This window comes from Elaeis guineensis, chromosome 8 (genome assembly GCF_000442705.2).
Source record: "Elaeis guineensis isolate ETL-2024a chromosome 8, EG11, whole genome shotgun sequence".
Lineage (NCBI taxonomy): Eukaryota > Viridiplantae > Streptophyta > Magnoliopsida > Arecales > Arecaceae > Elaeis > Elaeis guineensis.
The window spans coordinates 1,629,138-1,643,519 of record NC_026000.2 but is presented as its reverse complement, the minus strand read 5'-3'; the positions used below and the strand labels follow the sequence as shown (position 1 = coordinate 1,643,519).

Here is a 14,382-nt window from a genome sequence, read left to right as displayed (position 1 = left end):
TCCAGATTATCACTTCTTTGGCAATGTTACAATAAAAATTTGAACAAAATCATCCCTCAAAAAAATCATACAAAACTCGTTGTCCAACCCTCCCCCTCACCCCCCCTTCATGTATGCCCCAGCCCATGGCTCCTCCATCTCTTTTTGCCTACCCGTAGCTCTTCCGCCCTTATCTCCCACCACCACCCCCTCCTCCCGCGTTCCCTACATCCCTCAGCCCGTCACTTTTCACGTCACCACCAACCCACATAACTCCCGTTACTTCTCATCAGAGAAAAATAAGAGCATTCGGACAAAATTATTAAAGATATTTTAAAATTTGATTTCACATTTATGGTAATCTGATAGTCATATCAAACATATCAATCAAGATTTACAGTAATTTTATTATATCTGTGTGTACCAAAAACAGTAATCAACATTATTGATAATTTAATGATGATAATCTATCCTAAAAATAATCCACATTATCTTTCAAGATTATCTAGCAGTGCACCAAATGCAACCTCCACTCAATCTTCGGCTCATTGATGTACACCTTGTTTTGAGTAATGCATATGTATTACAACCTCATAGAACATTCAGTAATAGCTTAACAAACCTAGTTTAGAACCCCTCTTTCAATCTTTTCCCTCATCTCTGCTTCAAAGTTTCACTTGAGCTAAGAATGCTCACAATCCAGGAATCACTTACCTCTCTCTCTCTCTCTCTCTCTCTCTCTTCCTTTCTCCTCCTGTATGCTGTAATAACGATAACAACAACAAAAATAATCATAATAATATAATAATAGAAATAGTAATTGCATATGAATTCCAGCCCCTGATCTTTTACAACAGCTAAACAAGGTAGACGTCCATTGTCCTTTCCGTGTCCCCCGACCGAAAGCCCCAGAAGCCAAGAAACCGTCAACAGTAGATGACATCTAAAAAGGTGTTCATCATACATAAGGAGACAAAGGAAGCTCACCAAACGGAAGATCATCATCAACCCAGTATCGCCTAGAAGATTTCCACACCAACAACAACTCATATCTAATATCTGATAATATGGAAGAGAATCTGTGCGAGAACTATTTGCAAACATAATTAAGAATCGAGAAATGATTCGAATTTTTCTTTACCGTTGTTGAGGGGGCAGAGAGAGAGAGAGGAGGAGATGATCAAACAGCAAATGCTAAGTGGAGATCAAAAATAAGACTAATAAATCGATCATCCCACAAGCATAAAACATTCTCCAGCGATCTCTCTCCCCGAACCGAAAGATTAATACCTACAAATCCTAAAAAGCGGGGCCTTTTAGCGCAGACCATCTTTTACGCTAACGATTTACATTTTTTTCGATAAAACAAACGACGAAGAGGGGGGGAATTCGTAACCTTCCTCCTCGCGCTCCTCGGTCTCTCCCAAACGGGACGACATAGACGCCCTCGGGCTCTGGTTGTGGTGATTGACCTTGGCCACGCCGCGGAACCCGGGCTTCCCGACCTCCACCGCCTTCCCCAGGGTCTCCACGTAGGTGGCCGACCCCATCTCCATCTGAGCCACCCTCACCGCTCCGATCAGCCGCTCCGGCAGTTCCTCCTCCGACTGCGCCTCCACCAGGAACCCCATGTCGATCGTCACCGCCGTCACGCAGCCCAGCGCCAGACGGAGGATCGCGTTGGCGATCGCCGAGCTCCCGATGTCGACGTCGATCTCGAGGTAGTTCTCCCCGCGGTGGTAGTTGCAGGTGAGCGCCTTCCCGAGGAGGCAGGCGGCGTAGTTCCCAACGGCGGTCTTCACGATCCACGGGCCCTTGACGATCCGGTTGACGATCTTGAAGCGGGCGTTGCGGAAGGCGTCGTCGCCGTGGACGAATCGGTAGAAGAGGGAGCCCGGGGGGATGGGGTCCTCGGCGGCGAAGTAGAAGACAGCGGAATGGCACTCGCGGCCGGGGACCTGGAGATTGACGGCGAAGAGGAAGGCCTTGCAGGAGAGGCCGAGGGCCTGGGCCCGGCGGAGGGCGGCCGCCACGCGGTTGTCCGGACGGCTGAGGACGTTGTCGAGGCGCGAGGCGGAGCGGAGCCAGTCGACGCCGGCGGGCTTGAGGAGCCAGTCGCCGGAGGGGCTCTTCTGGCGACGCGAGAAGTAGTGGCGGTCGCGGAGGGCGAAGAGGTCGCCGGGTGGGGAAGCCCAACCGTTGGATCCCCTGTGGAGGTCCACGTGGCTAAGCGATCCACCGTTGATCGCCTCAAGCCGCCAGTCATAGGCCTCCTCCCCGGAATCCGGCGTGGGTGCTCCGGCGGCGGGGTTGTTCATCATCGGGCACATCTCCGGCCAACCTAGGTTTCTCCCTCCCTATCACCCCTCCCTTGTCTGGTTGGATGGGGGCGTGCGTCCTCGCCTTTTCTTTCCATCTAGAGCTAGAGGTAGAGGGTAAATAAAACAGTGCCGCGTTATGGAGGAAGTTACGAGGATGCCATTAGAAGGGTGAGAAATTATTGCATGCACCAGGTGCAAGTGAACCCCGGGAAATCGAGCATATGCACGGTGGATATCGCGCAATCGGGAATTGGTGAAATACAAGGACTAGCGTGGCATGTTAGGATTTGACGCCGTCGAATTGCACCTGGTGCATGCAATACCGATGTAGGGTGGGTGGGGTGGGATGGGAACCTAGCGATTAGAGTACGTGCGTACAGTGTACTGTTTTTTAAAATGCGTAACCTAATAAAGAGAAAGCGACACGCGGAGTAGAAGTAATGGTGTTGGTGCAGAATCTCGTCTTCTACCGCACATTGAACAGTTAGCTACTCGATTCGTGCCACGCTTCCACTTAAACCTTGATTTGCTACGTGGAGGACACAGGTTGATACAGCCGGGCGTAGTTTGTGATGGCTGGAGGAGCGGATGTGATGGGTCCCTAGACTGTGGGGCAGGTGGTCTGGGCCACCACGTCCTTGGCTTCGCGACCTTCCATCGCGCTTCAGACACTCTTTTCGCACGCGATCACGATCGGTGCCGGGAAAAAAAGAAAAAAAAAAAAAAAATCAGTGTCGACTTTTGTCCTGCGATCGAAATTTGTTTGCGAAACACGTCATTAGTCCGTTGCCAAAAAAAAAAAAAAAAAAAAACAAAACACTTCATTAGTGATGCCCTGAATGATAGATGATTGTATGAATAAAATTTTTATAATCAGATCATAAAAAAAATTATGTTCAGATATATTTTAAAATTATTTATCAAAAAATAAATAATTATATATATACAAAATATTAAATAAATAAATAAATAAATATTAAAAATATTTAATAGTTTAAATAAATATATATAATTATTTTTTTATAAATATTTCATATATACATGTGACAGGTGATGATAATCTGACGATCGATCGATTATAAAAATATTATTTAGCCCGATAAGTGTGACGCGCTATCGTGCATGGACCTCAAAATAAGTAATTTTTTAATAACTAAAATCCAAAGATAGATAAAAAATAAAAAAAAAAATAGATAGAGAGGTTTGCTCCACTGAAACAAACCTGGCACCATGTTCCTTTCCTCTCCTTTGCATTTACCGTCCCCAAACTGCTCCAACCAACCAGGATATGGAACTTTTATCGGAGGAAGGTAAAGGAATAAGTCGATAATTGAATGGATAAAGGCAATAGATAGAATACATCGATAGGAAGAGGAGAGCACGGTTGAGTGGAGTGACAATGCCATGACACCTTGATGTTGTCCCTGCAGACATGTAGTATCATCATTGTGATAGATGATAATGAGGATGGGAGATCCTTCGCATTTCCTACTCGACATGTGCTGCGGAGAAGGATTGGACAGTGCGGTCCGATCCTTCCAGTGCTGAAAGAAAGATGAGACAAAATCCAGATTCCTCTTTAGTTTTACTTTCTATTTTATAATTATATAAATTTTAATTATCTAATTTATTTTTATATTTATTTTTATATTTTTAATGTACCATTTAAAATAAATATAGATATAAATTTTTATATATTTGATTAATATCTCTATCGATATCTATATTTAACAAATATAAAAAATATTTGTCTTCATCCAATAGATATGAATATAGATATAGGGACATCCAATCAGATCCTATGTTGTGGCAATGCAACAGATTATACAAAATACTAAAAGGAAGAGAGAAGAAAAGAGATCGGCGATACTATTTTTGGTAAAAATAAATAATAAATATATAAATAAAAAGTTGCCTAAGGCGAGGAGAAGCCAAAACAAGATGGCAAAGCAAAGTAGGGTAAAGGGGGAAAAATTGATGGTCCTACTCTGCTTGCGTTGGCGGAATGGACAATTCGTCGCCGGTCGCAGGCCGACAAATCTGCACCTTGCGACCAAGCTACGCGATGGTCTTTCTCTGTCTGGATCCCGGCATCTTATCTTCCGCCGACTCACCGGGCGTAAAGCGTGCAAAGCTCAAAAGCAACCTAATTTTATTGACATACATCCAATCCCACCCCTTCCCCTCTCACTCGAATGTTATCCCCAGGGTGTAGTATGGTTGCCTTGAAGAGAGAGTATGCTAAAGTATAATGACATCTTTAATCCGTGGTTATCACCTTATAAAGCGTTGCTTTAGATGACTAGACACTTTTTACCCTGTCAGAGTAAGCGAAACTAAGCTATGAGCAGAAGACGGTAGTGTGATTTTGCTTTCAGATGGTATAATTATCTTGCCATCCATTTGGCATATGATACTTCTTTTGCTGAAAACCCCAATATATATACCAGATACATCATTTTCCTTTCACCCACATCAAAAGGCACCACATAATTCTGAAACATGCTCTGAAATCCCCGATGAACTGACTCAACTTATAATATCTCCTAAATTTTCTGGAATTTATTTTAATAATACACAAGATTAACCTGAACTAGCTCCAGAATTCTATCGTCACAAAACCTTGAGGGATGTATAAGAATATGGACATGTCAGATAATAACCGGCAAGACTTTTGTTAACCTCTATAAACATGCCGGAACTATGTCTTTTAAGTTTCACCCGTCAAAAGTGAACAAAAATTGTCGCCAGACTGTCTACAACCAAGCAAACAAGAAAGCAAATATGTCTAAAAAGAAATGAGGCAATGAACTAGTGGGACCTAGCAAGGAGAGAGAGACGCTATCCATTAAAAAGTGACTTGCAAGTTTTTCATTGTGCCTGGGAGACAACTTCACCAAGTTATAAGAATTTCCACATGCTTGAGGAAGAAAAGGTGCCAACTTAACCTTAGGATCCATTTGATTAGAATTAATCGGGTATGAAAAAATAAATTTTATATCAAATTATCATATTTGATATAAAAAATAAAAAATATATAATAAAAAATTAATCTATCCTATATTTATTTTTTTAAAAAAAATAAAACAAATATCATGGAATGATTAACATTTTATAAATTTCCAAATGATGATAAACCATACTTAACAAAAATATCTCTAATATATTTAATAAAAGAAGCACAGAATAAGACATTAATAACAATAAAAATATCGAGAAAGATAAAACTCAAAAAATAAAATACATACATAGTCATTGAATTTGTTTTAATGTCTTCCCAAATTCATTCAATAAAAAACTCTTGCAAACAATTAAAATATAAATAACATTATATAAAAAATTATATGATTATAATTATTACATAAAAATTGATTACAAATAACAATACCATCATATATTAAAAAATTACTTTATATTGATGGATATATTTAAAAATTTGATCAAATTTCTATATAAAAATATCTCAATACGATATATATTTTTTAATATTATTTTTTTAAATATTTTTTTATTAATCAAATATCATAAAAATTATTTTTTTGTAATTATTTTTTTAAATAAATAATTTTTAAAAATTTTAAAATTATTTCATAATTCGACGTATCCCAACCAAACAGACCTTTGACTATTGCCAACTTTACCTATTGACTGAATTGAAGCTTCAAACTTCATGCTGTTTGACCCGAGAGCCGATATAGAAACCCTGAATAAAAATGAGTTGCTGTACACGGGCAAAACAGAAACATTTTCTTTAAGTATTGTCCTCAATCAAGCAGATATAAATTGATGGCCAAGTAAATCAAGCAAACCATGGTCATTTCGAAGGGAGATAACACTAGATTTTTAGTAAATCTGAGATGAAATGGCATATCCTGGAAGAAAGAAGCCTAAAAAAACTCATGGTTTTTCTTTTTATTATTTTTATCAAGTTTCCACTTCCCAAGTATGAATTTTTAAGTTTACAGCATGCACAAACTGTTCAGCCACTTAGCGAAACAAGAATTGTAGGATTGTGGACTTCATTACAATTAACAACTAATGTATCAGAAGTCCCTAAAAAAAAAATTACCAGAAACCCTTCCCCTGGCATTTATTAACTTGGTCACCTAGCAACAAAAAGTAAAACATAAATATCAAGTTAACTCAAACCTAAATTATATATGAAGCTTTTTGATGTTACTGACCCTCAAAAAGTTTGAAAGTTTCACCCACCAATGCAGTAGCAATGGGAGGTTTCAAAATGATCTATCTCGTTGGAATAAGATCATCAAAATTAGAAATGACGGTGACAGAATGTGAGCTCACAAAGCAAGCCGATGAATTCAAAAGTGCATAGCATCATGTTGACGAACTCAAAATTCATACTATATATGACTTCCCTGCTAGAAAGTAACCATCCTCGAGTAAATAATAACTTACTATTGCATTCAAGCAATCATGAGTATGGTTGATAGAGCTTGGCATGTTAACACCATATATTACCTTTGGATACCAACAGGATGATGTCATCCTACCCATCATCATTAAAAGATCAAGCATATTGTCCCTCAGGCATTTGTCACAAAGCCATGGGTACCCCAAAAGGACGTAAACAGCCAGTGGAAACTATGTCACACTATCTCTTTAACACACATGATTCTATAAAGAAGTTGATCATGCACTGATGCCTACATGCAAATGTTTCATAACCATGCTAATTGGTAGACATTATTTAGTCATCTAGTTAAGAAAAGAGAAATAGTTTCTCAATTAATGCCATTAAGAGTAGCTTTTGCATTAAAAAAAATTATTGATTATGCAATAAGGTAAACTTTTCCTCTAGATGCATGAAACGGTAGCACAAGAATACATCAGTTCTCCTCTTCAGAAAGGTAGGTCCCTTTTTCTTTCACCTTTGGTTGATCACAAATGTGACCTTCAAGGATACTACCTTCAAGGATATTATCCTTCACAAAGAAATGCAATACAAGAATATTGTTATATAGGAACATAAGCAGGATTGTGCCTCACCATAAGATTCAGATATCTGCACTTGTAGCCTTCTCTGCGGTGCAGAGATTTCTTGGGATAAAAGCTAATTAAAGATGAAGGATGCGGACGAAGTGAAATGCTGAGCAAGATGAAGTTCACTAAGCAACCACCAAAAGTGCAACAGGAAGGTTATCGATCTTCTCTTGTGACATCATGCTCTGCCAGAGCCAGAGCTCACAAACTAATGGGCAAATACAAAGGAAATGGGAGGAAAAAAGAAAAAAAAGGGAACAGAATAAAGGGGTCGCCTATAATCCACAAAGGCATCCACGCTCAAGGGAAATTAATTGCAATCCATCAAGCATAATATGTAATTCATAATTCTGTGTTCTAAATCAAGGTCAATCAAGTATGGAGCTCCTAAGCTATATATACACAAAACATGCTAAAATTATCCTTACATTAATCAGACTCTCACTATGATGATACGACCTTCTGCTCAAATAATAATCCAAGTTTGACACACATAAGAAGAAATTATCAAAATAAATAACGAGGAAATGCTGGAGGCATAAGTTTGATTTTTTAGGAGGAACCACAAGCATCAATTAAGTTATACCTCTGAAAATGCAACAAATTACAAAGACCTGAAAATTACTTGTCTTTGGAACTTCTAACGAATCCATTCTCAACACCATTATTGACCCCTAATGCTTTTGATGACTCTGATCATAGATTGTCAAGACAAAATACCTTGAATCTCTTGTAATGATGCAAGATCTTGGTTTTAGGCACCAAAGCATATTAAGGGTAGCTAGGGAGAAAATTTTAGAAGAAAACAAAACATGATGGGGGGACGATGAAAAAGAAGGGAAAAAGAACAATTGAAAAAAGCATGTCCAAACACAACAGTCTTTGAAAAGTATATCAAAGATTTGACAACCCCTTCTCTCAGAAGCTAAGTACATCTGTAAGAGTATGACATTTATTCATGTAGAGAGCAAGCCAAATGCATGCATAAGTGAATTATAATGGATGTGAAGCTATAGAAGACTTGATAACCGCAAATATGGATTCAACACCAATTTGGCAATATGGACATAGAGACAATAGCCTACCTGAATCACAATGAGGAATTTGATAGAATAATTTGAGTGGATGCAATGTGTTATTTGACACTAAATTATTTGCAAAAGTGTTAATTGGCAACAGCATATTTCATGTATAGAGAGCTAACATGGGGCACTGCCACAGTACCACTACTCATTATGATACACAAAGAGCTGGAACAAATAAAAAAATATTCTCGTCATCAAGTTGAATACAGCACAGCAAAATCATCCTATAGAAACCTCCAGCTTCATAATGTGGATCTCGTTTGATCTAGTTTACATCTCATGTTTTGTCACTGCGAATCCCATCATAAGAATCATAGTGCTCATCACAAATTAAGCGCTTTGGTTACCAGAGAGTCAACAAGCAAAGTAATACTGAAGAAATTAGAGAATGCATAAACAGTACCGGCTACAAGTCCAAAGATTTTCACTATAAACATCATTTCTTTCGGATAGATTTTTGCGATTTCCCTAAAAGCAGCTATAAACAACAGTATCCAGTATCTTGAAATAATTATTTTTTTTATATCTTTGCTTTGCATCAAAGATCCCAAATGAAGACATCAAAAGAGAAAAAGAAAAGGAAACCCCTCAAACCGGCGGTATGTGGAGAAAGAGAAGCCCTTGTACCCCTTGTAAGCGAAGTACGCGATCCGCGTGTAATAGAACCCCGGTATGAAGAGTATCGAACCCAAGATCGCAAAGAAAACCCCTAATTTTCCCCAAGCAAGAATCAGCAAAACCGATCAAAGAGAAAAGCAAGAAAAGAGAGAAAAACCCTACCTAGGGTTTAGAGAGGGGGAGGGATCGGAATTGGGGAATACCGTGGGCTCGGTCGCCGCCGACTTTGTTGGCGGTCATGAAGGTGCCGATGACGATGCCGAGAGTGCCGAAGACGAGGAGGGAGACGGCGAGGCCGATCTCCCTGATGGGAGGCCGGTTCTGGACCACGTACGAGGTCTCCATCATGATGTCGTCGTCCGAGATCGAGAACGCGTGGTCCACGTACGCCATTGAAGACCTCACCTACGATCTCTTCTCTCACCCTCTAAAATCCCAAATCTTATCCTTAGAGAACTAGGCAGAATGAGAGACAAAAAGAGGCGGAAGAAAACGGATTTCCCCCCTTTTTTTTTCTCTCTCTCTTTTTTTTTTTTTTCTCTCTCTCTTTCCGCTGCTGATGAGGAAAGAGGTGGGAGCGAGAGGAAGGTGGGAAAAGGCGACGGAACGCTTCAACCAAGAAAACCAGAAACAATTGAACAAAAGAGGCGGCGATGGGTGAATCTAATAGAACCAGAATACGAGTCATTAATTAGGATGGCGTCATTAAAGACGCAACGGGGTGAAATTATTGCATGCACCAGGTGCAAGCGAACCAGGGTCAATCCCGGAACATATGCACGGTGGATCGCGCGCGACCGGGACTTGATGAAATACAAGGGTAGCGTGGCTGTTGTCTACCGTGGGATTTTACAAGTCCAATTGCACATGGTACATTCAATACGGAAACCGCAACGGGATGCCCTCTGACCAGCACGTGGATCTGACTTCGTGTCTCATAGTCTCATCCACCACCCGGCGGCTCCGGGCATTTGGCCGGACGTTTTTGTACCCAGAGGATATCCAACGACTTGGGTTGGGCCCGAAGTGTCGACCCAGTTGGTCATGCCCGCAAACAGGCCCAAATGGATGAACAGAAATTGTCGGAGTCATGCAACAAGTTTTGCCTGTTTTCTGATTGTTGCTCGGGTCTGCGCATCCAACATGAAAGTACCCAAAAGTGCAGGTACATGAACAAAGACAAATCTGACACAATGCAAGGCAACTTAATTTTGTAGCCTATTTATATCGGCAATCTAGCAATTTCTCTAGTCCATCTATTAGTGCATGTATGGACACCCAATAATTATGCGGCATCCCAAGCCAATCAACCGCCAGTAAGCCACTCCTTACAAGTATAAGCAATCCAGTAAACCACATAAACTCAGATGCTCCAAGTACCTTTTCCTCCCTAATTTTCCTTTCCTGTTTCTGTTATCACACATATTTATTTATTTTTTATACATGACAGCAAAATGTTTTGTTGCCACTGAAAACCAGCTTAACCAAAATGCCGAATTGATGGAGTTGCTAGAAATCTCGATTTATTTATGTCTGCATCGAAAAGATTAGATGAAATCTTGCACGTCTTTATGATGAAATTCAGGTGGCTGCTACGCTCTGTCGACGATAAGCCCAACATCGGGTACTCATGAGTAGGCGCCGGATGGTAGAGGAACGGCTTCAGATAGCACTTTAACAAAGGCTTTGTTGGGTATAAAATATCCCCAGCCGAAGTTCGTGATGGGAGTGACCCTCCGGAGATCCAACTGACTTTCGACCTCCGCCACACTCCAAAAGTTTTGCCGACGGACAGGACCCCGCCAGCGTCGACCGGATTCTTCGCGACGTCCAGACTCCTACGGGAGCCGGGCCTCGCCCACGACTTCACCTGCAGGCTTCGTCCGAACTCCTACAGGAGCCGGACCTCGCCCACAACTTCACCTGCATGCTCCGCCCGGTCTCCTACGAGAGTCGAACTTCGCCCACGACTCCAGCTACAGGTAAACTTCGTCCGGACTCCTACGGGAGCCGGACTTTGTCCCTGACTCTAAGTGCAGGTAAGCTCCGCCGGGCTCCTACGGGAGCCGGACTCCGCCCACGACTCCAGCTGCAGGTAAACTTCGTCCAGACTCCTACGGGAGCCGGACTTCGTCCCTGAGTCTAATTGCAGGTAAGCTTCGTCCGGACTCCTACGGGAGTCGGACCTCGCCCACGACTTCACCTGCAGGCTCCGCCCGGGCTCCTGCGAGAGCCGGACTCCGCCTACGACTCCAGCTGCAAGTAAACTTCGTCCGGACTCCTACGGGAGCCGGACTTCGTCCCTGACTCTAATTGCAGTAAGCTTCATCCGGACTCCTACGGGAGCCGGACCTCGCCCACGACTTCACCCGCAGGCTCCGCCCGGGCTCCTACGGGAGCCGGACTCCGTCCACGACTCCAGCTGCAGGTAAACTTCGTCCGGACTCCTACGGGAGCCGGACTTCATCCCTGACTCTAATTGCAGGTAAGCTTCGTCCGGACTCCTACGGGAGCCGGAACTCGCCCACGACTTCACCTGCAGGCTCCGTCCGGGCTCCTACGGGAGCCGGACCTCGCCCACGACTACACCTGCAGGCTCCGTCAGGAATCCTGCGAGAGCCGGACTCCAACTCCTCTCAGACGGATAGCTAGCCACCTCTCTCCAGCTACAGACTCCAACCGAACTTCAGCCGACAAATCTGGACTCCCTGGCAGGCCGTAGTAACGGCCACAATTCTGCTCCACTCCCTTCGGCAAATCCTACGCGGTTCCATTACTCCCTGCGGCAGATCCTACGCGGCTCCATTACTCCTGGCAGGCCGCATTAACGGCCACAGCACTGCTCCACTTCCTGCGACGGATACCGCGCGATTCTTCCATCCCCTGGCAAGTCGCGACAACGGACGCCACTCCACTCCCTGCGGCAGACTCCACGTGGCGCGCTTCGGTGATAGCCACGGATCTACTCCACTACTCTTCGCAACAAACTCCGCCTGACCCTGGGCACCCCACTACCAGACGGTTACAGATGTCGCTATCAGCTTGCTGCCCCCTTCGCTTATAAAAGGGGACCCCAGATACGTTATTCTCTAAGCTCTTGTTTTTTACCTGGAAACTCTGCTAAAATTTCAATTCGAGCACTCCTTTCTTGTTGAGGCAGAGAACTGACTTGAGCGTCGGAGGGTCTTGCCGGAGCAACCCCACCTCCGATTTAGACTTCTTTTGCAGGTCCCGGCGGCGATCGCAACCCCTACAACTCCAGCTTCTACGGCGCAGACGGGTTTTTGCACCAACAGGATTGGCACTAGAGGAAGGGCTGCTCCTTCGCAGTACCCTTGTTCTTAAAGGAGCGCTCAACGGAACCGCCTCTGGTCATCTTCTCCGACATCCGCTCCCCCTTTTCCCCCCACTGGATCCTCGCCCGATGACTTGTCGCGAAGCATCCACACGGCGACCCACGGCCTCCGCAGTCAGATCTCAGGCTCCGACCTCGCGTCTGATTTCCCGCGCCCCACATCCTCCGGCAATGGTCGCCGGCATGGAGTGGACGGACAATCTGCCTCCGACGGATTTTGCCAACACCATCTCGAGAGGATCCCGGTAGGAAGCAACCAACGTACTGGCCGTACCCCCCAAGCGATAAAAGATTGAGGAACCCATAACCTTTACTGAAGAAGACGCTCAGGGAGTTCAATTTCCTCGTAACGACGCGGTTGTAGTTTCTTTGGATATAGCAAATTACGACGTCTGTTGCATTCTCATCAACAATGGAAGCTCGGCCGACATTTTGTTCTACGACGCCTTTTCAAGAATGTCCATCCTTGACGGCCATTTGAGGCCGATTAGCTCCCCTCTGGTAGGATTTACCGGCGACGCTGTTCCGACGGAGGGAATAATAACTTTGACTGGGACCGCAGGTCGATATCCAAGGCAATCCAAGGCTCTGGTGAATTTTCTGGTGGTGAAGGCGCCGTCAGCCTACAACGCAATCCTCGGTCGACCTGGCCTCAACGCTCTCCGAGCCATCGTATCAACCTACCATTTGAAGTTGAAATTTCCCACCAGCCAGGAGATCGGAGAGGTCCGAGGAGACCAAGCCCTAGCCAGACACTGCTACAACATAGCCTTGCAAAGAAGCGACCAATCCAACCCCTGTCCAGTCGATGGACTGGATGCTCGCGACGACCTCACTAAAGAGAGGGGCGTTCCAATTGAAGATCTGGTACCAATCTCTTTGAACGACGGGAACGCGGAGCATGTAGCGATGATCGGTTCCAACTTGGGGGAGGAGATGCGGACGCGTCTCATCGATTTTCTATGAAAGAATGCGGATGTTTTCGCCTGGGTTCCAGCAGACATGCCGGGGATTGACACGGAAGTCATGGAGCACCGCCTGGCCGTCGATCCAAAGCATCGACTGACGAAAGAAAAAATTCGAGGTCATGCGCCAGAGAGGCAGAAGACGATAGCCAAGGAAGTGGACAAGCTTCTTAAAGCTGGATTCATTAGGGAAGTCAATTATCCTAATTGGATTTCCAACATTGTCCTAGTCAAAAAAGCAAACGACAAGTAGAGGATGTGCATAGACTTCAAAAAGCTGAATAAGGCCTGCCCAAAGGACAGCTACCCCCTTCTCAGAATTGATCAACTGGTGGATGAAACCTCGGGCCATGAGCTCCTCACCTTCATGGATGCATTCTCCGGCTATAATGAAATCAGGATGGCACCGAAAGATGAAGAAAAGATCGCTTTCATTACTAACCGTGGCCTTTACTGTTACAGGGTCATGCCTTTCGGCCTCAAAAATGCGGGCGCAACCTACCAGCGGTTGGTGAACAAAATCTTCAAGACGCAGATCGGCCGCAATATGGAGGTCTACGTGGACGACATGCTCGTAAAAAGCAAATCTTCTGTGGACCACGTCGTCGACCTCGAGAAGACCTTCGACGCTCTCCGAAAATATAAAATGAAGCTGAACCCGACTAAATGCGCTTTCAGAGTAACCTCGGGAAAGTTCCTGGGCTTCATGGTGTCAGGGCGCGGGATTGCAGCCAATCCAGAAAAAATTCGCGCCATCCAGGAGATGGCCGCCCCAAAGTCGATAAAAGAGGTTCAGCGCCTTAAAGGGAGGGTAGCGGCCCTGAATCGCTGGGTCGCAAGGTCGGTCGAACGGTGCTTACCCTTCTTTCAAACCCTCAAGCAGCTGAAGAACTTCTGTTGGACCTCTGAGTGCCAACAGGCGTTCGAAGAACTAAGGAGCTACCTCGGCTCACCCCCGCTGTTGGCAAAGTCGGAGCCTGGGGAGGAACTGTTTTTATACCTGACAGTCTCTCCCATGGCTCTCGCGGCTGTCCTCGTCAAAGAAGAAGCGAAAG

At 44.2% G+C, this 14,382-nt stretch overlaps 2 protein-coding genes across 3 annotated transcripts; both read right to left on the bottom strand.

The window, feature by feature from the left end:
- Positions 1-1,085: 1,085 nt before the first annotated feature.
- Positions 1,086-2,532, bottom strand: LOC105036816 (protein ENHANCED DISEASE RESISTANCE 2-like). Its single transcript, XM_010912550.4, has one exon. It carries the CDS (start codon positions 2,307-2,309, stop codon positions 1,326-1,328), a length of 984 nt encoding a protein of 327 aa, XP_010910852.1. The 5' UTR covers positions 2,310-2,532; the 3' UTR covers positions 1,086-1,325.
- A 4,630-nt stretch (positions 2,533-7,162) lies between these two features.
- LOC105050832 (uncharacterized) lies at positions 7,163-9,642 on the bottom strand. Of its 2 annotated transcripts, none has more exons than XM_029266312.2 (2): positions 9,211-9,642; positions 7,163-7,512 (listed from the first exon to the last, which is right to left on the bottom strand). In XM_029266312.2, exons 1-2 carry the CDS (start codon positions 9,398-9,400, stop codon positions 7,430-7,432), a joined length of 273 nt encoding a protein of 90 aa, XP_029122145.1. In that variant the 5' UTR covers positions 9,401-9,642; the 3' UTR covers positions 7,163-7,429. The 2 variants fall into 2 exon arrangements, with proteins under 2 accessions (XP_029122145.1, XP_010929313.2); XM_010931011.4 differs by lacking the exon at positions 7,163-7,512 and adding an exon at positions 8,757-9,098 and having other exon boundaries at positions 9,211-9,639.
- Positions 9,643-14,382: the final 4,740 nt, after the last annotated feature.

Excerpts from the sequence above, each read along its gene's own strand:
- LOC105050832 (XM_010931011.4), bottom strand. The coding sequence starts at position 9,400 with ATGGCGTACGTGGACCACGCGTTCTCGATCTCGGACGACGACATCATG. Across the intron at positions 9,099-9,210 it reads CGGCGGCGACCGAGCCCACG|GGGTTTTCTTTGCGATCTTG; the intron begins GTATTCCCCAAT and ends GGGGAAAATTAG.
- LOC105036816 (XM_010912550.4), bottom strand. The coding sequence starts at position 2,309 with ATGTGCCCGATGATGAACAACCCCGCCGCCGGAGCACCCACGCCGGAT.